At 54.9% G+C, this 27,529-nt stretch overlaps 1 protein-coding gene, 1 long non-coding RNA gene and 2 other non-coding genes across 4 annotated transcripts; 1 reads left to right on the top strand and 3 right to left on the bottom strand.

Moving 5' to 3' along the window:
• Positions 1-16,794: 16,794 nt before the first annotated feature.
• Positions 16,795-25,022, bottom strand: RPL3 (ribosomal protein L3). Its single transcript, XM_009475214.2, has 10 exons — positions 24,983-25,022; positions 23,465-23,657; positions 22,672-22,840; positions 21,641-21,776; positions 20,211-20,397; positions 19,650-19,810; positions 19,254-19,355; positions 18,657-18,752; positions 17,670-17,789; positions 16,795-16,904 (listed from the first exon to the last, which is right to left on the bottom strand). Exons 1-10 carry the CDS (start codon positions 24,983-24,985, stop codon positions 16,860-16,862), a joined length of 1,212 nt encoding a protein of 403 aa, XP_009473489.1. The 5' UTR covers positions 24,986-25,022; the 3' UTR covers positions 16,795-16,859.
• On the bottom strand, positions 17,336-17,425 carry LOC148054653 (small nucleolar RNA U83B). The gene has a single exon (XR_015707136.1). It is a non-coding gene; the product is annotated as a small nucleolar RNA U83B (small nucleolar RNA).
• On the bottom strand, positions 20,006-20,098 carry LOC148054652 (small nucleolar RNA U83B). The gene has a single exon (XR_015707135.1). It is a non-coding gene; the product is annotated as a small nucleolar RNA U83B (small nucleolar RNA).
• A 429-nt stretch (positions 25,023-25,451) lies between the features above and the next one.
• Positions 25,452-27,021, top strand: LOC148054651 (uncharacterized). The gene is made up of 3 exons (XR_015706596.1): positions 25,452-25,591; positions 25,694-25,943; positions 26,884-27,021. It is a non-coding gene; the product is annotated as an uncharacterized LOC148054651 (long non-coding RNA).
• Positions 27,022-27,529: the final 508 nt, after the last annotated feature.

Genomic DNA, 27,529 nt, shown 5'->3' with positions numbered 1-27,529 from the left:
GAGGACCCCAGCACAAGCTCATGTAGGTTTTGCCTAGCAAGGCCACATTCTTAATTCTCAGAGGCCCTGAGTCCATCTCCTGCCTCCACATATGTGGTGGGTTTGAAATGAGCAGAGCAGTCCTACCAGACCACAAGTCTCTTCTGTAACTACCTGAACCATCTCCAGAAGAAGAGGCTGATTTGCAGCTGCCTTTCCTAGATCCAAAGACGACCACTTTGACTGCTTAGTCCAATCCCCTTTTCCCCTGCATGACACGGTCCAGAAAATCTTGCTTGCCAAACCTTTCCCCCAGCCCATCTTGTTGTGGCTGTGATGCCTCCAGTGACCAATCCTAGCGATGCGGCACAGTGAGGTGCAAGCACGTTATGGGCTCAGTGGGAGCTCTCTGGGAAATGGGAAGAAGACAGAAAGCAGCTGGACCCAGTGAGGCTCAGCCTGTTGCCAATTTTCTCAAGACAGGCTCAGCTGCACAGCACTCGGGAATCCCAGAGCATGACTGGGCTTGCTGGTTGCCTCCTCAGCAGATGTGACTGATGAACAGTTTGGCTGGAGATTTGGGCTGTGGTAGTGCCCCAGCTCCACACCTTCCTGCCTACGCCCCCTTGCCAACAGCAGGGAGATTGGCCATTTGCTCTGGCAGTTCAAGAGGAATAACCTGCCAACTCTTCAAGGTGGGTGTAGACATCCAGGCCAGGGTCTACCCATTGGTGTGAAGAAGCAAATGAGAGAGAAAACAAGGAGAAAAGGCTGGATGATGGAGCAAGAAGGCCAAAGCATGGAGCTGGTGTTTTATCTGTGGCCTGGGCACAAACCCCCGGAGCAGGAGAGGGATCCTTTCTCTGTCCAGAGCAGGATCTGGGAATGGCCCTTTAGTGCTGGAGAAGACCATAGTCCTTTTAGGAAGGGACTCTTGAGCACAGCTTCCCGTGAGATGACTTGGAGATTTCTCTGTCCTCTGGGGTCCCCAGCCCATGCCACTCAACCATGGGCAGTGCCCAGTCCCCTGCAGTGTCACGGCTGGGACTCACATACCAGGATGCCCGGGGATGGGCTGCTGGTCCCTCAGCCATCCCAGCCTCTGATTCATTCCTGCTGTTTGTTGCCAGTCCTTGCCAAAGGGAAGGCTGAGGAGAGCACGGGAAGAGGGGGTGACTCATCCTCAAAGTCCAGGTGGCTGTCCTAGCTGAGGGACACCTGAGGGCTTCCGGCGTGGCAGGAAAATGGTAGGAAGGGCAAACATTCCCGGAGGAGCCGTGCGGAATAGCCACAGGAGAACCAGGGTTTCCCTGCTGCATTGTGTGCCTCCACATCTGGGAATCTCATCAAGCCCACGCGGCAGAGTGAGCTCATAGCAAGGGTGGAAAGGCAAACCCGCAGGCTTTGTCTGCTCTGAAGTCCCTTCCAGCCATTGCTATGGCTCCCTGTTGTGCTGCCAACGCTGGTAGCTGAGTTACTACCTCCTCGTCCCACCACAAGTGGGTCAGGGCGATGCCATGGTCCTCAGCAAGCATGCTCTTGAAAGTACAGACACACTTTCAATAGCATCAGTCACCTCCCTGCTACAGCACACCCCTGTGCCAACACCTCCAGAGACCAAGTGGTAAAATGGGGCAAGAGAGCACTCAGGAGAGCAGAAAGAAGGGAGGAGGGAGAAGAAGGTATGGGTGAGGGCAGAGGAGATGGTGGTCCAGACAAAGGAAGCTGGACCCAGCCAGGGAAAGCTTGGGGCTGGGTTTTGGAGAAGTAGGTGAGATGAAGGTGGAACCACTGTTAATGAATACTGTATGCGACCTGGCAATTGAGATAGATCGTACAGCAAGATTAGAGGTCATGGAAAGTGTATTACAAGCTCTGCATTGCTTTTATTCACTGGAGACTGTTGGAAAAACAAGCAGGAAGGCAGCACAATGGGTCCCCCAGCTACGGACATCTCAGCACACATTTGAAAGACAATAGAGAAAACGATTAACTCCAAGAGTCCTCTATCCTGTCTCCAGTAAGATGCATGCCTTGTTTTGCCTGGCTAGGAACTAGGGATCAAATGGACAATTCCAATTAAAAAAAAAATCTCTTAGAGATTTCTTCAGGGGAAAAAGGGGGTGGGGAGAGGGGAAGAATGACGCAGCCGCCGGGATTAAGCGCAGCCTGAGTAAGATGGGCCTTCAGCAAATGTTGATTTGCAAGGGAAAGCAGGTTTGCACATCGCCTGGCCTGTTGCTGTGGGATCCCTTGGTCCTAGATAAGGGGTGCTTTGTTTTGAGGATGTGGTCTGACTACTGGTTCCCACAATCCCCAGGTGCTGATGACCAGCCAGGCCTGCAGAGGTGTCCCACCTGGCCACTGAGAGCTTGCAACCCATGACTTGGCTCTCCAAACACCACATCTCCATCCCAGGAGAGGGGAGGGTTAGAAATCCAAGTGCTGTGGAGGAGAGGGTACTTAGAGGGAGCGAGGGCCTTGGGAGCGCAGAAGCGCCTGGCTCCCACAGAGCTGCAGCCAGCTGGCCGCACCGTGGGGCCGTGTCTCATCTGTCCCCCACAGATGGGAGGCCAGCCGGTGGGATCAAGCGCTGGGGAGCAGTGAGGAGGGTGCTGGGGACCTGCAGCCCCTCTTCTTGCTCTGGCACTTGGCCTTGGCTGAAAGGACAAGGTCAGGAGCATCCTTGCTTGACGTCTCTCCAAAGGTCTCTCCAGGAGGGAAATTTGCAGCATGTCACCTATCTTAATTAGCTAGATTATCGAATTAAATTGCTCTTCCATTGGTATTCCTCTTTCTGGTAATGGATGGTGGCTTCCTTCCCTGAGAACCAGGAAAGCTGTGCTTCTCTCCTCGTGTTCTGCCACATCCCCGCTCATGACCACATTCCCCCCACTCTTTGGATAACCATCAGCAGTTCACAGGGCTCTACTAAGGATTTTACAGTTCAGACAGTCACATTTGTCTGACAGATGAGTGGAGGGACCCTGAGGGACCATACCACCTTCCCTACATGAGATGACCTGAGTCCTTCAGCAGTGGCTTGTCTACAAGACAGAGGCAGGCCAAGGAGCATGGGCACAGCCCCTCAGGCCTTCTGATCCCCACGCTGGCAGGGCTTCCTGACACCTCCCTGGGCAAGCACTGCCAGGGTTCGCAGCTGACTTGAGCAATGGCAAACTCCCACTCAGAAGGGCAGTGGAATTGGACAGGCTAATGTGCTTGTAAAGTCCTTCAAAGATGAGAAAGGCCTGGCATGAATTTCAGGCTGGCCTCTTGCTTCTCCTGCTGCCACAACAGCAGTCTGTTTGCTCTCCCAGACCTCCCAAAGCCCATCACATCATCCCCATGGCCTCTCCCGGGTCAGCAATCTCACCCCTTTGCCACCACGCCACTCCCCACACACTCCTGACCCACATGTATCCTGTTTGCGTGGGCTTGGAAGGTTTCAATCGCTGGTTCTTGTTTCAAAATGAAAAACGGGGGGGGCAGGGGGAAATAAACACTACTGGCAAAGGAAGGCTAGGAGAAACGGAGGAGGTGGGAAGAGATGTGGGGCAACCCCTCCTGGGAACACCTGCTGCAAGCAACCCCCTCACCACCGCTCTCCATGGAGCCCCAGGGAGGTACCGTCACATCTTGGCTCTGGAGGAGAGGGGATATCCTTAACATCACTTCTTAAGGTATTTTGGCCGAGCATCCGGTCCCCTCTTCCTCTCCCTGAGTTCCTGTCCTCTGCAATGAGCGGTGACCTCAGCTCGCTCAACGGGTTGTTGAGTTCAGAGATATGAGACCTCCCCATGGTCCCTTCTTGGCCAGTGGGCTACTTGGTTCATTTCCTAAGTCTAGAAATAACCTGTTATTTCAGAAGATCCTTCCCAATCTTGAAATGAGCCTCCTTGAGGGTGCTATGTTTGCTGCTTTGACTCATATACCCCCTTCTTCCTCCTCCTTCCACCTGGAATGGTCTCAGCCCCTAATTTAACCATAGGTTGATGGCATGCTATGAGGTTGCAAAGAACTGGAGAGTCTCCAGTTGAACAGGTCCTTCCTGGAGGAAAATAAAGCTTTACACAGGGTGAGGAGGTTTTGCCACTCCCTACCTTCTCAGCTCTCCTGATGTACCTCAGCAATCCATTTCCATTGCCCTCTTATCCCTCAAGCTTGCTTTTCGGGGCACCTCTGTCCCTGGAGGTACTCTGAGCATCTATTCCCATGCCAGCACAGTCCTTGAAAGAGAAGCCTTCCCTGATCTTGAAAACATCCCTGCTCTTAACTCCAGTCAGCATACGTCATTGCCGATCTCCCCTTCCTCTGCATGCCCTTCCACGTTTCCCTTCCCAGCCCTGCTCCTGGACACGTGTGACAGCCCCCAGGTCTGTTCTGCAGCAGTATGTGCCTCCATCCCTGCCTCTGAGATACACCAGCCCCTGGCTATATCCTGCTCCCTGGGAGCATCTTAGCTTTGTGGTTCCCAGCCCTCCTATCCTCAGCAGCCTTACCCCCTCCACCACCTGCCCCAGGAAACGCTGTTCAATATGAAGAGCAGCAGTGCTGGATCCTGCTTCCAGATCAGCATTTATCTCATGCCGGGCTCCATCCCTCAGTATCCAACACACATCCTTAAACCTTTTGTATTCTACGTAAACATCTTTGCCCAGATCTTCTAAAGGGCTGGGCAAGAGAGGAAGCAATAGTCTACAAAGAGCATGAAACCTCTGCGTCATGGTCTTATCCACTCGTCCTTCACGGATGCCGACAAGTCCGGCTGTGCAACACTGCGTGGGGCAAGGGCTGCATGGGGAGCAAACCGAGATGTGTAGGGTCTGAATGCACTGTGAAAGGCCAGCGTGTGTTGGCAATAAATGCAGAGCCCTGATTTCCTTCTTCCTGAGCCTCCAATTTCCAAGCTGGGTCCCACAGAGCATCCCACAAGCCACCCCGTGCCTGCGGCATCCTCCCTGTAATTGGAAGCCCATGAACCACCCCTCCCACCACAGCTTTCCCTGCCAGGCAGAGCCAGGCTCCTGGATCCATGTATGGGGAGTGAACGTGGTCCATCCAGGAGGAAGGGCAGGTGTGGATAAATTTGAAGCGTAAGGAGGTGGAAGAGGACTCACAGCCTGGCAGAAGCCAGCTGCCAGTGCCGGGGGAGCTCAGAGGAGAGGCAGCAGCAGCACGGCAAAGGGCAGGGTCCCAGGAGCTGGGGAAGGCTCGAATGGGGAAATGGGGGTGAAACCGGTGAAGAGCATCCGGAGATGTAAGTGAGGTCAGGTAATTCCTCATATAGCAGTTCCTGCGCTGCACTGGGAACAGACAAACAAGGCCTTCCTTCCTCCTGGTTTCCTCCTCCTCAGCAGCTCTCCTTTTCGGGAGAGGTGGCCAGCCAGACCGCTCCTCCAGCATCGCTGGCTGCATCCCTCGGGGTGACTCACCTGGCCCTCGCTGCGCTCCATGGCTTCACACCTCTTTGCCCCGCCGTGGGCAGCAAGGGCAGCATGGGCAGAGGGGTCCCGCCTGGGACCCACCCAGGGCAATCACCGGTGGTGGCCCGGGGTGGCACGAAGTGGCCGGGCAGCAGCTGGCACTGCTTTGGGCAGAGGTTACAAACCACCTGCTGGCCTCCCAGTGCAGTGAGGTCACGGCTGCTATTTCAGGCTGGGAAAGCGCAGGAGAATAGACCTGAAATCTCCCTGCAAAGCTACGATGGGCACTTGACCAGGTGTCAGTTCCAGCGCTGGCAAGCCCGAGTGGTGGTGCTATTTTAGGGATGTATTCTTTCCCTCTGCAGGGGCTATTTTTGGAGGTTGAGTGGGTACCAAAAGGACCCGGATATGTTGCAGATAAGGGGCCGATGACATTTTGGTGCTTGTGTTCCAGCCATAAACACTGCTTGCGAGGGCAGACCCTGGGAATAGCAGCACTCCCAGCAGCAGCAGCATCCTGGCTGCTCTGTCCTTGCTGCAGGCAGCAGGGTAAGTGTGCTGGGAGCTTCCCCCCAGCAGTGCTGCCCTGCACAGCTCCACAGTCCCTGGTGCTCTCCCAGGTGTCAGCGGTGCCCCGCAGCAGCAGCAGCAGCACTGAGCTGTGTCGCTGATGGGAGATCCTCCTCCCCAGTTCTGGAGCAGGCAGTGCACGTGCCATGGGGATGGGGTTATGGACCAAGGGGATCTGCATCTGATGGGCGTGGGATGGGCTTTTGCTCCTCAGCCACAGAAGGGTCTGAGATGTGAGTGCTGCCCCCTCTAACACAGTAAAAGGAGGGTCTTCATTGTAGGTAGCTGTGGTACACGTCCTTTTCTTGGAATTGGGGATATGGGGGCTGGATGGGGGGAATTTCCTTGGCACAAGTGTGTCAAGGAGAAGGCTGTGACCACTGTCATCGCTCTCCACTGCCACGCACGAGGCCAGGGCTTAGCGAGCTCCCCAGCCCAGCCTGGCCAGGACACCTGCGTCCCGCATGGCCAGGGGCCAGGAAACCCAAGGGCTTTGCCCCATGTCAGGAGAGCAGGTTTCCTGCCCCAGAGCCATGCAGACGGATGTCCCGTTGGGGCTGGTCTTCCCCATGGATGAGGGGCTGGGGCCAAGGAAGAGCCCTTGGCACTGCTGACCCACACCTTCAGGAGAGGAAGCACATGGGAGCTTCCTTGGGACCCGAAAGGTGCCGTGGATGGAGATGTGGACAGGGGAAGCTCGTGACTCTGCAAGGCAGAGGCTTGCATGCTTCTCCCGGCCCCGGGTGAGACCGGCAGCCAGGCCCTCTGGCCTTTTTACTCAAAGTTTCCATTTGTGCCCATGGGACAGAGGGCCCGTTGTGCATGCAGGGTGCGGGGACAGCCCCCCTGGCATTTCAGGGTGGCGGGGGGAAGAGCTTTGAGACAGTGGCGAGGCTGGCCCCCACGCCACCACTGCATGCTGCTCTATCCACATGGCTGCCCTTGCTCTGCCGCACCAGCCAAAGCTCCCGCCAGGATAGAGGACATCCCCCTGAGTTGCTCTCCCCAGGGCTTCTCCATGCCAAAAACATCAATGTTGGCTTACAGCTGCCTCCTCTCCCCACCCTGGGCTCCCCCAGGTCTCCTTGCACCCCAGAGCTCAGTGCACGGGGCTCAGACTGGGGGAGATGGAGGCGCAGCATGACAGAGGAGCGGGAGCTGTGCCGTAAGCTGGGACTGAGACAACTTGTCCGGGCTGTCTCCAGCGCAAGCCCGTGCATAAGCCCTTCTGAATCTCCGTCTTTGTTCCCCTCAGTGGCGTCAGTGACTCTTCGCTCCCTCCAGGAGATGATTCTGCTTCCGTCGCTGCCGTTTCCTGTGTTTCTCTCTCCCCCCTCACTCCCGTAGAGCCAGGCAACACCGGCACAAAAACAGGATTCAAGCTGCTGGAGAATTACTCTGATAACAATGACCAAGGAGACAGTCCGCTGGACAGGACCCTCCCTGGAGCCAGACCAAGTGGGGCCCCGGCTGGCTCACGCCAACCTTTGGCACCCCCCCTTTCCCATTCCCTGGGGCCGTTGGTGCATGGCGGGGATTTCAGGTAGGGGAATGAGTAGACAGAAAGGAGAAATCCTGGGTGGCCCGCTGTCTGCCAGCAGGTCCGTCCATCCCCACACCTTGGCCATGGTGGCCAGGCAAAGCAGCTCTGACCATCCCAATGACAGCTCCCGTTCCCAGCACTGGTCAGCAGAGCAGCAGGGACCACATCGTATTCTCCTTTGCCAACCCAGCTCCATTTCCCAGGGGACAGCATTTTCAGGGAGCAGCCACGGGCAACTGTGATCCGGCTTCATCCGTGAGCAGAGGTGAAGGCAGCTCTGGCTTGTGGGCAGGACCAAGGGATATAATGCCTGCAAACATGCTTCTGTCCAGCAGTAGCCTTGGACCTGAGTGTCCATCCATCTGCCCCAGGCATGCCTGACAGAGAGCTGGGATTGCTTAGCATCCCAGATGGAGATCTGAATTTCAGGGAACTCTCACCCATGGCACAAAATCCTCCCCTGGATCTAGCTGTGCTTCTGGAGGAGGTCCCATCCCTGACTGCTCACCACCGCTCCCTGCCAAGGAGCTGCCACCCTCCCAGTGCACTGGTGGATCCATGGGGAGAAGTATCGCCTGCTTCGCTTTGTGCAAAGCCGGCCAGCACAGCTGAGGCAAGGAAAGAGTGAGCCCGGCTGATGTTGCCTGAAGCGAGCTGAGAAACGCACGCACGGACTGATCCACTGGCAGGTCTGGAGGCAGCGACAGGCGCTGGGAAGGAGCTGCTGAGCAGGAGCACAGCTGGAGCCCGAAGAAGATGCGTCTGTAACCTCGCACTGGCTTGTTGAACAAGCTGCGTCTGTGCACGCGCGGGTGTCTGCGCCACCCTCCCCCCTCGCAGGTGCTCGCTCACCCCTAACCGAGTGCTCCCTTCACCTCGCGCAGCAGAGACCTGCAGCTTGGGGAGCAGCAAAAGCTGACTCTGGGCAACAAAAACCACCCCAGTGACATCCCTCCCGGCTTTATGGCCTGGGAACCACACCGCCGTGCCCCACTTTAACAGGGCATCTGCTTCCCACTGGGACTGCAGGTGTCTTGGAGGTGGTGCAACGCAAGAGATGATGTCCTGGAGATGGAGGAGCTCAAAGAAGTCCTGCCTGCAGCAACACTCAGCAAATGCCAGCCTTGCAGAGCAAAGCTGGAGCACGATGCTGCCTCCAGCCTTACTGATCCCTCCAGCCTCAGCCCTGACCTTGCTGCTCCAAGGGGAGATGACCACCACCCTACCCTGTAGATGCCCAGCAGATGCACAGGACCTTGGAGCAACTGGTGGGACCAAGGCCAACTGTAGGCGTGAGTCTGTCCTGCCAGGGCCAGGGGGTTGTAATCCCCCAGTTACCAGTGGTGCTGCTGATCGTAAATTCCTGGCGAGGGAGGAAAAGCTGACTTTTGGCCAACACAGGAGGTTTCTGACCAACAGAGGCAGGAAATAGCTACGGTGAGCGAATAAATAAATGGTGCAACTGTGGTTCTGCCTTACATGGGCTTTGTGGGGAGTTTTCCTTTGTTTTTCAGGTTGGCTATTTATACCATGGAGTGTGAAAATGATGTCAGCGAAGCCTCTGCTCTTCGCTGCAAAGAAAACCAGCCCTGAGAATTTTTACAGGGCTGAGAGACCTCCTTGAGCAGCGAGACTCAGAGGCTGTTCATAAAGCTGGCAGAGCTGGCAGGAAACCCCAGCTGCTGTGCGATTCCCAAGGAGTCCCCTCTGCTTCCACACACCCAGCTCAGGGGGCCAGTTGTTCCAAACCCGTCCAGGATATGGCTCTGCCCCTGTAAGAGTCTGTCTTGTCTAAGATGGACTCATAACCCCCTCCCAGCACATCTGCACCTCCCTCCCAGCCTCCTCTTTCTCGCTGTCATTCTTTTTTGCTCCCTTTTTCTCTGTCCTGTTCTCCATCGCAGCCTTTAAGGGTTTCAGCTCCAGCCTACTCAGCCTGCTGGTATTGCCCCAGGTCTGCCCTGGAGGACAGGAGAAGAGGGGACGGAGCGTGCCTCTCCTTGTGGGCCTTTCCTTCTCCCCCGGGAAAGCCCAGGAGGTATTTTGGAGAGCTGAGCTCCCAGCTGGGCCATCCTCATGCTCACATGAGGTGGGAAAGCACAGGTTCAGCCTAGAAGAGGAAGGTCCACCAAGTTCAAGTTGAGCCTGCTCGGCAGTGGATGGTGGGCAGCAATGGCCACACTTTGGGAAAGGAGAGAAGGAATACACCCTTCCTTCCCACCGCATTTGTCCCTGCAATTAGGAGCAGCGATGACAAGCCCACACAAGCCGCTCAGCAGCCAGCAAAACCTCAACCGCCGGCCCTGGTGCCTGCAGGCAGGGGCGGCCGGCAGCGGGGTAGGAAGGGAAAAGCCAATCCAAGTTCAAGGGTTGCCGGTGTACTTGAGACGAGAAAAACTCTTGCTGGTGACACATGCATCAGGTGTTTCCAGACGATAACAAAACCTGCCTGAGGTCATCGATATTTAATTAGCAATGGGCTTGGTTAAACATTATCCCGGGGGCAGGAGGGAGGGGAAAAGTGCTGAATTGAAGAAAGAGATTTAACTCTTTGCAGAGAAGGGTGAGGAAGAGGGGAGGTTGCCTAGAAGGAGAAGGGGTCTCCATGGTTGGACCCCATTGGGCTCTGACATTAGGCTTGCCGGAGGGGAGGAAAAGCTTTGGGGTACACGCATCTCTCAGGTATCCAAGAGAAAAAAGTGCTTTGCCCTGTGGAATCAAAACGAGCTAAAATTGGAAGCTCAGCACTCCTGCACCCCAACGGCCCCAGGGTGGCCGAGCACGGCTGCTGGAGCAAAACGCTGGTGAGTGGCAAGGGAAACACCGGTAAGCAGCGAGGCCGATGGCTTGTCTGGTTTCCCCGCTGGAGCCCTCCCGGCTGTGGCCGTGCCGGCAGCTGGGGCACCGCGGCGCTTTCTCTCGGATGGCTGAGTCATGGCCCTGCTACCTGTGTGGGTTCGCACCTGGGTCCCTGCCTTGCTGCCGTCTCCCTCATTTCCTCCGGTGGCTAGGCCCCTGGCACCCATCCCATGGCCCCACCCCAGTGCCCCGGGGTGAGGAGGAGGGAGGCATGGGGGGGCCTTACCTAGGGCTTCCCTTTGGGAGGAAGGCTTGGGTTGAAGACGAAGGGATGCCGAAGGCTTGGAGTGGGGTGGATGAGTGCATTTTGGCCCTCCAAGCACAGCCTGACACCCCGGCGTGCTCCAGAAGGAGATGCTGTGAAGATCTGGCTCACTCTGGGGTGAAAGAAGCAAGGCAGCATGCGATGGAGGGGGAAAGACATGTTGCCAAGGGAAGTTCCCTTCCTGCCTTGGGGCTGCAGCTTTCGTATCTTCACACTCCCTCGCCAGCCCTGGCCGGCGCCGGGCGGGAGCTGCGTGTGCGCAGCAAAGGAGGGGGGCAGGCTGTGCACAAGGAGCCATGATTAACGGAGCTGGAGCATCCTGGTCTCCACAGGTGCTGCATATGTTGCAAGGGGGAAGCTGCGGACCCTGAAACAGGCAGCCGGCACCTGACTGTGAGGGGTGAAGGGCTGCTGCGGCACCTTGACATGGAGCAGGGCAGGACCCAGGTGAAACTGCACTGAAATCCTGCTAGCACCCACCCTGCTCGCACCCATCCTGCTCCATCCTTCCCTGGCCCCTCGCTGTCCCCCTGCTGCTCCCTGCCATCTCCCCCCTCCGAAAACCCCTCTTGGCTGCCCTGAACCTGACACCCGTAATTACCCCGAGATCACAGGGACCTGCTGAAAGAGTGAGCGTGAGCCAGGCTGGGAGCAGGGGGACATGAAAAGCAGCCGCAGCCCCTGCCCACAGCCGGGCCCCCCACCGCACCAGCAGCCCCCCGGCACTGGGGACACCTGGGGAAGGCACTTGCCGGGAGAGGGGAGAGGGAACGTGCTTGGGAGATGGACAGGACAGCACAGCACAGCTTGGGATGTGGCCAGCCGCAGCTCCTGCCGACCAGCCAGCACCCCTGGGGCCTGCTCCTGCCCCAGGGGAAGCCCCTCTCGGTGGGGAGGAGGGCGAAGCCGGACTGGCGTTTCCCCACAGCCCCCTTTGCTTGCTGGTGGCCTGGTGCCAGGGGGATGCTCCCACTCCACCCAAAGCAGAACCTGGGGGACAGTCGGCCTTTGCCAGTGGTCGGTGTCACCACCCCAGGGATGCTGCACACTGTCCCTCCTGCATCCCTGGCAGCAGTGTCCGTGGTCTCCCACCGGCGAGCCCTCAGGAGGGATCCCCAGAGCAAAATAGCCTTTGGGGAAAGGTCTGGGGAGATCCCCAACGCAGCAGCATGACGAGGGTCCATGGCTGGGATGGGGTCAGCAGCAGCAGGTTCCCACAGCAAGGATGCCATCTCCCCTCTGCATCACCGGTGACACAGACAAACCTGGCCAGCGCAGCCATACCACACTCCTGGGACCTCATGCTCCCCTTATCCCTGCTCGACACCAGGGCCAGGCACCAAGGAAGAGGATGGAGCTGTGGGACAGAGAAATAAACTCCTGCCAGGCACCTTCCCCTCGCCAGGAGCAGGTGTATTGCTGCTTTCTCACCCCTGGCTGCAGTGACATCCATGGCCGCAGCCTGCACGCCCTGCACAGGAGCCATCAGACGTGGTGTGGGTCCTCACCAAGGTCCCTCAGGAGTGGGAGAGGGGATGAAACTGAGGTGGGGAAGGTAGCACAGTCCCAGTCTTCCTGCACCCCTCACCCACGAGCTCTGAAAATGGATGGGCGGGGAGGAAATTAGCAAATCCCCCATTTGGGGGCAGAAGAAACAGCAGCAGCGACCCTCCTGATCTTCAAGCAAAGGAGGAGGCTGCAGCCCTGGGCAGGGCGGAGTGGCGAGGCAGATGCAGGGATTTCATCTGCGAGGAGCGAGGAAATGTCCCAGAGCTGTTTGATCTTATTGTATGGAGGGAAGCAGGAGTGGGCGTCCAGCCTTGCTAGAACCAAACAAAGATTATAAATACCTCCTGCCATCAACAGCTCCTCACTGGCCCAGCCCGCCAGGGCCCTGATAGCTGGCTGATTCCCAAGGGGAAAAATGAACCTTGGTTTCCATCCAGCCCTCAAACGTGGTGGCGGATAGGAGCAGAGCGCATGGCAGATGGCTCCAGCCACAGAGCTGGGGGGGATTTGTCCCTGTGGGATGATGTGCGTGGGGGGGGAGCCTCTCCCACCAGCTGTACACACGGCCGCACGCAGTGGGAACGGCCCTTGGCTTAATTAAGCCTCTACCGCCGCTGGTGTCAATAAAGAAGTTAAAAAATATATATTTAAAAAGCCCTGTGATGTGGTGGCTGGGCATGAAGTGATGCCTGAGCCTGGTGACAGCCTCTGAGAGGTGTCCCTGTGTCCCTTAGGGCACCAGGCTGGATCCAGGCATATGCCTTCTCCCACTTCAATCCTTGGATTTGAATTCAGTGCCACACGTAGCACCAAGAGTGCTGCCTGGCATCGGGGTGCTTTGAGGCCGGTGAGGGGCTGAGCCCTGGCGCTGCCTTTTGAGTGGCACCAGGGAGCCCCGGGGACCCCAGCACAGTGGCTGTCCCCACCAGGAAGGGAGGGCAGCCCCGCACCACATTTTGGGGAAGTTGGGAGGCAGCAGGAGATAAATTTAGTCTTCCCCACTGTGCCCGGCAGCTGCTTGCCACGTGATTCCCCAGAGCCACGCTGTGGGGGGGATGAGAAAACTTCCCAAAACTCACGTGGGCTCCTGTAAGCGCCATGCCTGGCCAGGGAGCAGCGCTGCACTGGGACCATTGACTCCTGATGGCAGGGAGGCTGTGGTGGCCATGGGAATGGGGGAGCTTCAGCTTTGGCTTTGCCTTGGCACAGGGAGTTTGAGGTGCCCACGGGGCTGCGGTCCTGGAGCAGGGCTGCCTGCCACCCCCTTGCCCCACGCAGGGAGGGCCTGACCTCCATGGGGACCCATCTCCCCGCCGCATCCATCCCCCCCGGGTCCCACAGGCACTTCTAAGGGTTGGTGAGAAGCCAGGGAGTTGTCAGGTACGAAAGCAGTTCTCAGACTGGCGGGGCTGCAAATCAAACACAAGCCACGCTCGGAAAAGCCCAGTGGAGCTGCTCCAGCAGAAAAGCCGCCGTGCGGCGTGTGAACCCAGCCGCGTCTCCCCCGGGGCGCCTTCATCAGCCCCTCTCCCCCGTCGAGCATACTTGAAGCTCCCTGCCTGTCACTGGGATCAAAGGCAGGGGCCGGGGCAGGAGGCAGGAGTGTCAGCTGGGCCACTTGTGAAGCTGATCGCGGGAGCCAAGACCTCCGACTTGAACCCGCTTTTTTTTCCCCCTCCGGGCATCCTTACACGCTTCTAACATCTTCGCTCCAGCGTCGCAGCTGCATCTCGTTTCATCTCTGGCGAGGGAGAGAGGCAGTACTGGAGCCAGATGTGCTCTGGGAAGGCTGGAAAAGTGGCCCCCACCCGGGAGCACTGGGTCCCAGCCCCTGCACCGCGGGCAGCTGGGGAGCGCCGGGTGCGAAACCCAGCCCTGCTTCCCAGCCGCAGCCGTCCCAGCACCAGCTGGGACGGGCGCGTTCCCACGGTGCCTGGCGCTGTTTCGGTGGGGTCAGGGCTGTGTCCATCCTCCTGCGGCTCTCGCGTTGGTCGGAGCATCACCGGGGCACGGGATCTTTTCTGAGCAGACAGGGATGTCGTTGGCCATTTTGGAGCAGGGAAGATGCACTCAAGCAGCGCCCCCGTGGCACTCGGGGACTGTAGGGGGTGAGACGACCGTGCTGAAGAGAAAAAGCTCAATGTTAACAGAAGGTGTTTTTAAAAAAACAACAACAAACCAAACCAAAATAAAAACATAAGCCACCCTAAAAACAGTTTCTGGGCTCTTGGGAGCTGCTGGACTGATGTGTGACCTGCACTGATTGCTGCCCGTTGCACTGGGGACCGTCCCCAAAAGAGAGGAGGGATGCTCTGCAGGAGCAGGAAGGCTGGGGGGACAAGGGTTGCCAGGCAGACCCAGGCATTGGGAGCAGGAAGCTTTCGGCATCCCCTGGCTTCGCCTCCCACCTGCGCAGCTTGGCCGGGACGTCCCAAACCTGGATCCCAGGAGCTCCCCAGCAAAGTGCCCGGGCAGCATCGCGGGGCTTCAGGGAGCCCTCGGAGGGGCCGAGAGGGACCACGTAGCCCCGGGTGACCTGGCCTCAGCTAAGCAGGGTTTTTCTCCAGGCCAGCCCCACCAGCAAGCCCTTGGGGACAAGTGTCCCGCACACCATCTACAGAGGGAGGAGCGCCACCTCCTGACGTTGGGTATCCTCCTGCCCCCAGGATTCCAGAATGGAAAAGGATTAAAAAACACTTTTGTGGGGTTTTTACCCCCATCCAACATTTTATTAGTCAGAAACTGTTACTTCAAGAATAAACAAACCCAAGTCTGGCACTGTGTCCCAAGTTGAAGCAGCTCCTCCTGCTAGACACGGGCCAAACATCTTCAACAAGCACAGCATTTCTTCAGGACTGCTTCCTTCTACTTAGGTGCTAATTTGACTAAAATTTCCCTCCGCTACCATTGCCACTTCAAAATACATTCACCAGATCCCCAGCCTCCACTGGAGCCCTCACCACAAGGTTTGATCTGGTAAAATGAGGTGCCTTTACAAATTTTCATCCAGGTGGCACATAGCTCGTTGTGGATGCTCATCCCCAACACCTCATCGTTTATCCCAATAATCCCGGTTCCCTCTGACAGGCCTGACTGGTTCGATTGAAGCAGCAGTAGCAGACAGGGCTGGCTTAGAGCCAGGCACTTGCTAGCCAGCGAGCGCATACATGGTTTAAAATGTCCATCTCTCAGCCAAGCAAAAAGACCACCTAAGGCTCCAGAAAACCTCGGTCTTGAGAGCTGCTCATAAAACCGTGACCTCAAGATGGACCGAGGTTGGAAGTTCCACTTCCCTGCATTAGGGGAGTATTAATTTAGGGCTCTTCTCTACCTACCTGCTGATTTAAGACTTGGGGGGGGGGGGGGATAATAAAATTAGTGGGTGAGACCTCTCTTGTTACACTTGGCCGAAATCAGGCAGCAGGTTCATGTGTTAAATGAGGCTGACAGGGAGCCAGCCAGCTTGTGCAGTCATCAGTCTGGTTTCTAGGGAAACAAGGTAAATGTTTTTCCTTCTGCTTGCTACCTTTTAACTCTTACAAGGTTCTTACACACCACCACAGGAGATGTTGTCTACATGCACCTTTCCCCGTTTTGGTTAGAAGAAAGGGCACCAAACGGGGTCTGTCTCAGAGCAGCAGCGCACACCAGTGTGTAGATCTGGAGGGGCATTGCCTCGATTGCCGCCGCCTCTCCAATTATGGTCAGCGAAGGATGTGCCAGCCCAGTTCTCTAAATTTACACCAGCCTCAGCCAGGCTACAGCCCAAAGCGCGAGTGATCTCACTGCTGCGGCTGGAGGCCGACAAGCGCTCGGGGCCGCCGCTGCCTTTCTTGGTATCACGCCTCGGCTCCCCTAACTGCAATGCTCCAGTCCGGTGCCGTAAGCGGAGCCAGCCCCTTCGCCATCGGGCTCTGCGGAAACACCGGCCAAACCGCCTCCCCAGGAGCCGAGCATTTTGAGACACGCAGTAACGCAACACCAGCAGCGCTCACAGCTCTCCCTCCTCCCTGGAGGGCGGGATGCGGAAGAGTCACCCTCCTCCCGTGTCCTGTCACCAGGCAGAACCTTTCAGCAAGGACGGGGAAGGGATTCAGGAATACCAAGCTGCTGCGAGGCAGGAACTGGTCACGTTACCTGCTGCCTTCTGCCGCTCTCAAGAACAGCGACAAACTGCGTCGGCAAAGAGCGCGCAGGTTACATCCCCTCTGCCATACGGAAAAAAACCTGGAGGGTTTCTATGGCAACAGCAAGCATCAGCCACCTACCTAAAATTTAGTGATCTTTCAACTGTCTGAAGTAGTTTCTTTCATTTCAAAACCTGTTTGATTCAAAGGAGCTCTCTAGCCACCCAGCAGAGGATTAACACGTGGAATAGTATCTCAGTAATTGCAAACACATTTAGGGCTCCTGCCGCTTTACTACTTCACACAAGCAAACGGAGAAGCCTTGCTCTGCCCCAAAATCTTTGCTCTTCAAAACCAGCAATGGCAGCTTCTTTCTCATTACAGGAACCCTGCTCTGAGTTGGATGCTCATGAATCCGAGCTTTACTTGCTGCTTTGGTTCAGTTGGTCCCACGCATAGGGCCTGCAGGGAGAGTACCTGACTTGACACAGCTATGCATAAACCAAGAGGAAAAGCTAATTTCTTTAAAATATTTTATTTTTCGGTCTGAGAGCGCACAGGCCACAAGACTGTTCCGCACATTAAGCTGTCTCCTCTTTTGCAATGCGATCTTTCTTGAGTGGTCCCTGAAAAGAGAAAAAATAAAAAGAAACTATGTAAACAGCAGTCGGCACCAAAGGCCACATCACACCCCAATAACAATGCTGTCATTTCTTCTCCTCTTGCTGCAAAGAAATTAAGGCAAAAAAAAGCCCTCAGTGTTGCAGCCCACTGGAAATCCCAAGCCCCATCCCCACAGCTACAGGTTTCGGGGGAAAGCTGAACTTGGCGCAGCCACGCTGCACCAAATCGATGACTTCACACGTAACGGAGAAGAAATGCTGGTGCCACCTTGTGGGGAAGCTGCCCTGCAGCCCCCGAGCAGCTGAACTGCGCGCTCAGCTCGCAGGGCCTCACGCCCAGGACGCCCGACTCGCTTTCTCCAGCAAGTGACACATCGAGAATGCCACCCACGGCCGGCTGTGAGCACCATCGGCTGCAAGCACCATCGTCCGGAGCTGCTCTCGGAAGAAATGCAGCGCAGAGCCACTCCCCACGGGTGTCAGATACTGCTCGGTGCTTGTTCCACGCCTCATCCCTGAACGGCTTGTGCCCAAACATGGCAACACCCCTCAGGCGCCAAGCACTGTCACAGGGGAAGCGAGACCCCAGCCCCCCCGTGGCTATAACCGAGTTGGCAGGATGAACCCTCTCGACTGAAGCTACGCACTTTGTTTCACAGAAATTTTCGCCCTGTGGCAGCCCAAAGGTCAAGCTACCAACTGCCATTAGCTGAAAGACAATACAGAGACGTGCAACACAAAGCTGCCAGCTTCAGAAAGTGTTCTTACCATGAAAGCCTTCTTCTCTTCAGCTGTCTGGAAGCGGCCATGACCAAATTTGGAGGTTGTGTCAATGAACTTCAAGTCAATCTTCTCCAGGGCCCGGCGCTTGGTCTGCACAAGCAGGGACTACAAGAGAGACCCCAGGTGAGCACGCAGCAGCGCCCTTTCAGCCTGCCAGTATGCTGGCTACTTCTTATCACCTCCATGGCTAACACCTCTGACCTCACACTTCAGCTGCTATTACGCGCAAGGAGCACTTGCCAAGAAGCCAGCCTGCACCTTTGGCCTTCAAGGCCAAAGACTGGTGAAGCTCACACCAGCAGGCGAGCCCAAGCCAGCCTGCCAGCGTCCTTGCAGTCCACAAGAATTCCCGACCCTAGAGCACATCCTTACAAACTGAGCTGGACTGAATTAACCAGGGAAAGGACCTCACGCTACTCCCGTGAGTTACTGAATCACAGAATGTCCTGAGTTGGAAGGGACCCACAAGGATCATCGAGTCCAACTCCTGTCCCTGCATAGGACAACCCCAAAATTCACAGCATATGTCTGAGGGCGTTGTCCAAATGCTTCTTGAATGTTGTCAGGCTTGGCACCATGACCACCTCCTGGGGGAGCTTGTTCCAGTGCTTCACCACCCTCTGGGTGAAGAACCTTTTCCTAATATCCAACCTACACCTCCCCTGGCATATCTTCCTGCCGTTCCCTCGGGTCCTATCACTGGTCGCCAGGGAGAAGAGATCAGTGCCTGCCCCTCCTCCTTCCCTTGTGAGGAAGCTGTAAACCACGATGAGGATGAGGTCTCCCCTCTGTCTCCTCCAGGCCGAGCAGACCAAGAGGTGGGTTTGTGTGCCTGTGTCCAACAACAGTCTTCTAGGCTTTTCTTTCTAGCTGGCGACACGAATCCCCCCAGCAGCAAGCAACACCTGTACCAGAGGCAGCGCAGCTAACATAAGCTGTCCAGCCCATTTGGCAGCAGGCTGCACTACTCACCTTGCGCAGGGTCAGGACCCTCTTCTTGGTCCCAACAACACAGCCTTTCAGCATGATGAAGTCGTTGGTCACCTCACCGTAGTGGACAAAGCCTCCCTGAGCAAGGAGAGAACAGTTAGTGCTCTGTACCAAGCAGCACCAGTCATCACATCTGCCTACAGCTTGAAGTTCTCGCAGTGCTTCTGGGTCTCAGTCATTCCCACATCCACTGAAATCCCATTTCCAGTATTACCTTTCGCTGGTCAAGTTTCTTGATACAACAATTTACTTGCTGCTGTTAAGACTTTTGCTAAGAACAGCAGCAACGAGAAGAGGCTGACAAAACAGCAAAAGCTGCTTTCCCTGCTAAGTTAGTCCTTATTTACTAGTACGATTTCTAGGTTTGTAACATCTCTCTATACTATTGCCACACATCAAATGCAATTAGCAAGTTACACAAGTCAATACTGAGAATGACTAAGCAACACCACCTCCCACAGCGGCCAAGTTTTTCCTCAAGAGCTCTTCATTCAATCATTTCGCATCTCGTACCAGGCCAATTTGCCTCAAGATTACAGCTCACAACCAGACTCTCACCACGCAGCTGCAACAACTCACCAGCGGGTTAATGCTCTTGTCAGACAAGTCATAATCAGTTGATGCATTGTTTTTGATCAGCTTTCCATCCTTGATTTGGTAACCCTGGCCGATCTTGTAGATCTAAAAACGTCAAGAATTTCTACTTAGCAAAAGGTAGCAGAAAGGGCCTGTCATCATCCAAAACGCAAACAATTCTACAAAGGATTGGAGAAAAATGTCTGTTGCAATTTGAAAACACATGGCCATACAAGAATTTTACGGTTATCCAACATAACGGACTACAGTTACTGCCCCCGAGGATTACATTCAAACAGAGCAAAGCTACCAAAGCAAAACTCTGCACTCTATTCACTGTCATGCAGCGGGCGACCTTGGCCAGCTCTCGTTTCCTCCCAGCAGTTCAGAGACACAAACCTTCTTATTGATTTCAGTCCGATGGTGATAGCCCTTCTGACCAGCCCGGGCCACAGAGAAAGCCACACGAGCGGGGTGCCACGCGCCAATGCAGGCCACTTTGCGCAGACCCCTGTGAGTCTTGCGGGGCAGCTTTTTGGTGTGCCAACGGCTGGTGACACCTGAAAGAAACCAAAGCAGCGTTGCTAACTATCGTCAAGCTGAGATGTCACCAAATTGTTTAACTAGAGTTTAAGCCACCTTTCAAGCTGCTGTCCCTGGACAACAAAAAGAGAAGCCCAGACCCAGCATCCCAGGAATTGACCACGTTTCCTGGTGAAGCACCACCCGCGCTCCCTCCCCGGCTGTCCCTGGGTAGTGTTCTCAGAAGGAAGGCAGCATGGAATGACTCCTCACGGATGTCAGGCGCTGTGCCCAGCGCTCATTCCATGGTCTCATCATTGAACCGTGACAGCAGTATGGATTTACCTCCTCAGCTCTTAGCCCACACACCTGTGAAAACTCAAGGCTAGGGTTTCATTAAAATCTGTATCCCGATCACAAAGAGGAGAATGTGTTTACCTTTATATCCCTTGCCCTTGGTGACTCCAATGACATCTATCATTTCATCCTGGCCAAAGACAGTTGACACAGGCACCTGCTGTTCCAGCTTCTCCCGGGCCCAATCCACTTTCTCAGCAACGGTGCCACCATTCACCTGGATCTCCATCAGGTGAGACTTCTTCTGTCTCAGGGGAAGCAAACGCATCTAGGAAACAAAGGATAAAATTTAGCTCCTGCTCTTCCAAGACAGACCTCACTAACTAGCCCAGTATCAATCTAGCCCTGGCCTAATCTGTTTTTATATCTAAACATATTGTTTTCCAAGGTATACAACTTCAACATACAGAAGTAAAAGGCCCTACACTAAGGGGAAAGGCTGTGTTGTGGCTTAAATGACAAGTCACAGTATCTGGAAGTTATTCACCACCCACAGGAACACAGCATTAACAAGTGCCTCTAACCCCAGAGCCTCCAGCCAAACTCCATCCAGGAAGGACAGGAGATAACAAGGGGCAATGGTTTTAAACTGAAAGAGGGTAGGTTTAGATTGCACATAAGGAAGAATTTTTTTTACTATGAGGGTGGTAAGATGCTGGAACAGGCTGCCCAGAGAAGTTGTGGACATTCCATCATTGGAAGCATTCAAGGTCAGGTTGGATGGGGCTTTGAGCAATGTGATCTGGTGAAGGACGTCCCTGCCCATGGCAGTGGGTTGCACTAGATAGTCTTTAAAGGTCCCTTCCAACCCAAACCAAGCTATGATAAAGCCTGCTACAGTGAAGGTCACTTTGGGTAGGGTCACACTTACAGTTTTGCTATATTTAGCACAGAGGGACTGACAGGAGTATCAACAGCAGCTGCAATATTACCTTTGCTGTCTAACATGGGAAACAAATTCTAGTAAAATTAGCAGTGTCATAACTAGACATCTTATTGCACTTACAGCCAACCCAAAGATTTAATCTCCCAAGAAAGCCTGGCAGAGCACTGATGTTTAAGGGAGACACCACCACACCACTCAGCGATACACCTCCTCCAGCTGAGCAACAGAAGCCACCAAAAGCCTCTGAGTGTTTGCAGTCCCTACAGAACACAGCCGGAAGTGATGCTGACCACACAAATCCCAGAGTTAAGCATTCAGCCTGTTAATTAAGAGAGCCCAGGTTTACATGGTATCAGCACAGGACTGAGTCCAAGAAGTTCCTATTACGGTGCAGACTCTTTTGAACTCTGCTTCAGAAGACTGCCAGCGGTTGCCCTCAAGGCTCCTCAAGCACCCTGTGAGCACACGCTTTGTACAGAATGACGAGTACCGGTATTTGTATCATGCTTAACGGTTAGCATGAGGCTGCAGGGGAGGGCAGAAATCTCCCTACAGAGACGGGTCAAGCTTTATGCTTGCTTGCTTAGTTGTTTCCACCGTACACTTCAGTCCTGCAGACACTTACCTGAGTGTGAGCCATGACTCTAATAACCTGGCAGTATTTCTTCATGCTATTGAAATCTTTCTCCAACTGCTTTTTGCCTTCCTCATCTTGCCATTTCTTGCAGTATTTGGTGAAGGCCTTCTTCTTAGACTTGTGCCTTCAGGAGCAGAGCAGAGACAAGGTTTGGCTAAGCCCTTCATCAGTCCCCTAGGAAGTGGGGATGAGCGGAAGGAGCTGCCACCTCAGCTGGTTTCGGCTCATTGCCAGCTTCTAAGAACTCTTTTCCACTGGCAAGCGGAGCCTGGAGCTCATCAGACAGAGGCAAAGTTGCCAGAGCTGAGCGGAGCTGCCATGAATTCCAAAGCACATTAACATTCACAGTACAGAAGACAAAATACTGTAGAGAGATGTTGAACAACAACAGAAAAAACAGATCTTTAAAGCAATTGTCAGATGGCTGCTATCTGCTTCAGAACACCGTAATTTCCCCCCTTGTAAGCCCAAGCTATGCCTGACAGTAAGGTCATTACTGTAACACCCTTGAGATCATTATTGCTCTACTCTGACGTGTTCTCAGCCTGCAAGTTCATAAACAGGCTGTAAGCTCTAGACCCGCTGGAGCCACGCTTGTGCAAATGCGCATACTTCGAATCACAACAACAGTGCCAGGAACAGTAATCAGAAGTAACACTTGTCTTCCCCTTTCCTGAGAAAACAGGGCTACAGTCAGGACTCGACACTCAACAACAAGCACCAGAGGCGATTTCCTTATGTCCGCCCGTCGAAGTATCATCACGTGTAGCCTGTTAAGGAGATCTCAGGCAAAAAAACAACACTGCCACCCCCGTGCCAAGAAGGGCACTAACATTACGCTGTCACCCTCCCAGAGCCCTTCCTACAGCCTGTCCCATTACTAGACCAGTTCATCAAGGCCAAACACTAATTGCTGAAAAGCCTCTTCAAAAAGCTGTACTAGCATAACCTGCAACCCAGCAGGAAAAAAAAATAAACCACAGTATGAGATTAAGGCAACAAAAGCCCTGCTCTCTTACCAGTTCTTGTAGAAGCGACGCTTACACTCATCGCTGATGTGCTCAGCAAAGATGGTCTTGAAGCTGCGGAGACCGTGAGGAGTCTGCACGTAGCCCACGATGCCCACAATGACCATGGGAGGAGTCTCTACTATAGTGACTGCCTCGACCACCTCCTTCTTGTTCACCTCTGGATGAAGACAGAAATACAGCACAATGATTAACACCAGCATCAGCTACTAAACATCACCTGTTCCTTCTCACACACAAATCCTTCCTATAAAAGATTAAGTGACTCAAGTTCTTTTCACAAAGGCAAAGAAGAAGCATAGTAAAGTGACCCGATTGTAAGTTATAATTTAATGCTGGCAAAAATTTGAGGCTAGCTCAAGTAAGAAGCACAGACAAAGCCTGATAGGCAAAGTGGATGGTAGTAAGAGAACTACATTCAGGACTCGACAATCAGCAAGAAAAGGCCAAAGGCGATTTACTTATGTCCACCCACCAAGAAGAGGGCACTGTAAGTAGCCTGTTACACTACAGCTAAACCAAACCATCAGGTCACTGCGCATCTCAGAAACAGGACCATTAACAAAACAGCCACTGCTTGACATGAAGTCTTGCTGCTGGGACCTCACTCACATTGAAGTGGAAGGAGTTTGGGTGCTTTATACTCCCACCCACTCAAGGACTCTGAAACAGGGTGAAGTCAAGCCAGGACTAAGAATCAGAGCTACTAACAAACAGGTCATCTTTTGCCATTCATAAAGAAACGAAACCTAGCTCCTCTATTCAAAAGAACATGAATACATACTGGATCCAGGCCTGTCGACTTCACGGACAATGTGGGTCATGCCAGCTTTGTACCCCAAGAAGGCAGTGAGATGGACAGGCTTGCTGGGGTCATCTTTGGGAAAGCTCTTCACCTTGCCCCTGTGCCTGCTACTGCGCTTGCGGGGCAGGAAGCCCAGAGACCCGTGCCTCGGAGCTGAGAACTTGCGGTGAGACTAGAGAGAGAAAACAAACATTTAGTGCTTGCTACAGAGATTCTTATACCCACTCAAGGGCCAAGGCCAATTCTCTTCTTGCCTTGAAACATGAATACTATGTATACACAGGACATTTTGCATTCTAGAAATTCTTCTCAGCATCAGCTGTTCGGCTTCTAAATTCCATTATAATGTTATAAAAATGTAATCCTCATGCCCCAACCACATCCCTCCTAGATTTCCTCAACGTTCCCTCCCTTTCAAGCTTATTTTAAGACACCACCAAGTCCCACTGTAGTTAGGGAACCACGCAAACTGTAGTTTGGCCACAGTGTGCCACCAGAATTTCAATGCACCCCAGACTCCTAGAAAATGGAGAAGCACAGGTAACTTTCCGGTATGTTTCAACGGATCAATAACACTATGAAAATAAGCATTATAAAAACAATTTCAGTTTGAAAAGCTGCAGTAAAACAGTATTTCAACATCCACCTTTGAGTCAGCCACTCTGGGTGGAAGTGCAGGTTTTATTCTAAGCTGTTCTCCTCAACTACCAGCCTGCGGCCTCCCTCTGCAACCTGCATGCCAAGTCAGGCTGGGTTCTATCCGGAGAACTCTCAGCCCAACAAAGAACTACCCATCCCATCTCACATCCAAAGAAAAATAGTGTACAGCTAAACACGGGGCTAACAACCAATAGCTAAGAACTCGACACGAGTTGCCTTAAGCAGACAAAGCTTACCAGCCCCAAAAAGGAGCTTTTGTCAGGATTACGAATCTTGTAGCAGTGCCCAGCAGAGCTGAATTTTGACAGCTACGTAACACTAAAGGCTACCAGCACAATACCTTCTCACGCGACTGACATAATCAAACACGAAATTTGATCCTACAGCAGAAAGGCGGCGAACTGCATTATCAGACCGACCGCTCCGCCTGCTCGCACCCTCCCCCGCGGCCTCGCTGCCCTGGCAGGAGCGGGCAAAGCAGCCGAGTCTCACTCTGACCGCGCTCCTGGCCTTCGAACCCGCTCTCACCCGACTGCCGGCAGCCCTCTAGAGAAGACACCCCTGCTTCTCAAAAAAGGGACAGCAAACCCCGCCGGGGGCAACGCGCCACCGAGACCCCGGGCACCGAGCAGGCCCGGCCGGCGTCCCCAAGGCAAAGCCTCGCCCGCCCACGGCGCCCGTCGCGGCCGAGCCCCGAAATAAGCCCCGCGCCGCCTCCCGCAGGGGCCGGGAGCGTCGGGAGCGGGGCCGGGCAGCCGCCGGGGGCGGGATGGCGCCGATACCCGAGGGATGGCGCGGCCGGGCCCGGGCGGCACCACCACCGCCAGCAATACCCACCATCTTGTCCCCGCGCCGGGCCGGAAGGGCCGGAAGCCGCCGTGCGCGCGGCTTTTATAGGCGCCCCGCCCCCCGGTGACGCGATCCGGTCTCGCGAGACCGGTGGGGCGGCGCTACGGGTGGGGAGCGGGGCCAGAAGGGTGCGCGGGCGGCGATCCGCGGCCGCCGCGCCGGGCCCGGGGCTAAACCAACCCGTGCAAAATGCCCGGCGGGGTGTCTTGGAAATGTCAGTGCCTACGCCTGCGGGTCATACCGGATAACGTTATGTCGCGCTTTAAAAAAGCAAAAGGAAAGGGAGGAACGTAATAAAATACACACAACCCCTTACATACACGTTTAGCAGCGGTTCTTCATCACGTTAGGCAAAGCCGCGGCGCCCCTGCGTCATCGTTCAGCTGTACGTCACGTCAGCAAGCGCGTCCCGCCGCAGTCCTCCTCCTCGAACGGGCGAGAAGGTTCCTTCCCAGGGGAACGACGTGCTCGTGCCAAGCTGGGAGCCAGCGTCCCAAGGCGGCGCGGCGCGGGCGTTGTTCGATGGCTCCGGGTGGCCGAGGGGGTGTTAGGTGCATCCACGAGCTTATCTGCGGAAAGTAACCGCACTGCTGAACGGTAAGATCCACCACGCCCAGAGGCTGAATAAATTGGGAAGAAGCAGAAAATTTTGTGTTATTATGAGGAACGTGGGCCTTAATCCACCGCTGCCCGTGGTAGGAAAGGGGGTGCAAACCCAAGGCCGTGAAGATGATGGCGCCCGGAGCTGGCTGGGCTGGAGCTTCCCGCGCACCCGGCGCTTGCCCTCAGGATCTCCCGGGGCTTACAGAGAAGACGCGTGTGACGAACACAAGACGGCGGGGAGATCGATGGCTCCCGCCCTGCCTCCTCCCTCCCCGCCGGGGACCGCGGCACCACGCGGAAGCCATCCCAATTCCCAGCGCGGGGATGCTGACCCGTAACATGCGATGTAAGTGCTGCACGTTACGGTTATATCAAGTTACTGCAAACATTAATTAAACAGTTCAAGCAAACACCTACCTACAGAGCCAAATCCCGCTGCCAGCTGCACAGGAGTAAGAGAGCTAAGCCATCCAGCACAGGGGGGGATGGTTACCCAGCTAGCATTAAATAATTAAGGAGGCCATACCCAAGTGTTAAACATGCTTAATCGACTCCCAGAGACCTTCCACCTCCCCTCCCCAACTCCGGCCCCTGCAGGTTAAGTAAAACCCAATGCTGGAAGCTTTGCTGGAGGGGCTCTGCGTGCAAACCTGCGTGAAAAAGCCCGTACAGGCCGAGAGGTGCTTCGTGTGGAGGATGTTTCATTGCCTGCCCTAACCTGACAGACAGTGGGAAGGGAACCAGTATGAACTGGAGGGCTGAGGGTCCAGCTGTGCTGGTGCTGCACTCATCTTCCCAAAACAGAGCTGCCCCATCCCTGGAAACGTTCAAGGTCAGGTTGGACGGGGCTCTGAGCAACCTGGTCTAGTCGAAGACGTCCCTGCTCGTTGCAGGGGGGGTGGACTAGATGACCTTTAAAGGTCCCTTCCAACCCCAACCCTTCTATGATTCTATGGCTGGATGTGATGGGGGAGCGTCCATCCCCTACCTCCAACCTGCCCCTCAGAAGGTGCCCCACAAAGGATGAGGGATGGCTGCTCACTTTTTAGGGTGCTACTCCTAATGGGTGACCAAGGGTGGCCTTTAAATGCTCTTTTATCTCCCCATGCATTTGCCTCTTGCTCCTGCACTGAGCTCTTGAGTCGCCCAGCCGATTTGTAGAGTCTGCCAAGAAAATGGATTTGGACTCAGGCAGAATGAAATGGTGCTAGAGGGGGGCCAAGCACGTTCCCCATCCCACTGCTCTGCCCTTTGCTCCCTTGCTGCTAACCTGACTCTCCACACAGGTGTGACCCGGAGGCGAGTGGGACCTAATCCATCCAGCCAGTCATTCTGCTTCGTCAGCCTGGTCCAAACCCGGTTCATCCAGAACACCGGAGTGTTTCAGACACCTATTTAGCAAAACCAAACCTCTCCCCTCTTCATTTATCTCCCCTCTTTCATTCATTTCCCCCAATTCATGGGGATTTAGCTTTCAACACAGGGACTTTTGCATTTCTGGGCCTTTCAAAGATGTCCTGGCGCTGTAAGGCCTTACAGAGCGCCCACAGCGTTCCCACCTCGCCCTTCATCCGGTTGCTTCCAGCGAAGCTGCTGCTTGGCTTGAGTTGAGTATCTCCGTAACGAAGAGCTAGAGGTGTCCCGTGGCACGCTCAGTGGAAACGCGGTGCGGAGCATCTCTGCTCAGCTGAAGCATTTGAGCGGTTGAGCTCCGGTTGTGTTCAGGCTGAAGCGGACAAGCAGACTCAAAACAGTTTTGGCTTCCGCTGCCGAGCTTAGGGAACCACGTTACAACGCAAGGGCTTGCTTTTAATTTCAGTCCTATTAATACAGATTATCGGGGACCCTGCAGAAGCCAGCGGGCTGCTGGTACACAGCTACTCTGTGCAAAAGGCACAGGCCGAGGAACTTGAGCCTCCCCTAAGGCTGGAT

This window comes from Nipponia nippon, unplaced genomic scaffold (genome assembly GCF_047370975.1).
Source record: "Nipponia nippon isolate SJK-2023a ecotype South Korea unplaced genomic scaffold, ASM4737097v1 scaffold_3, whole genome shotgun sequence".
Taxonomy (NCBI): Eukaryota; Metazoa; Chordata; class Aves; order Pelecaniformes; family Threskiornithidae; genus Nipponia; species Nipponia nippon.
Note: the sequence above shows the minus strand (reverse complement) of the source record. Positions and strands in the feature narration are given on the sequence as shown.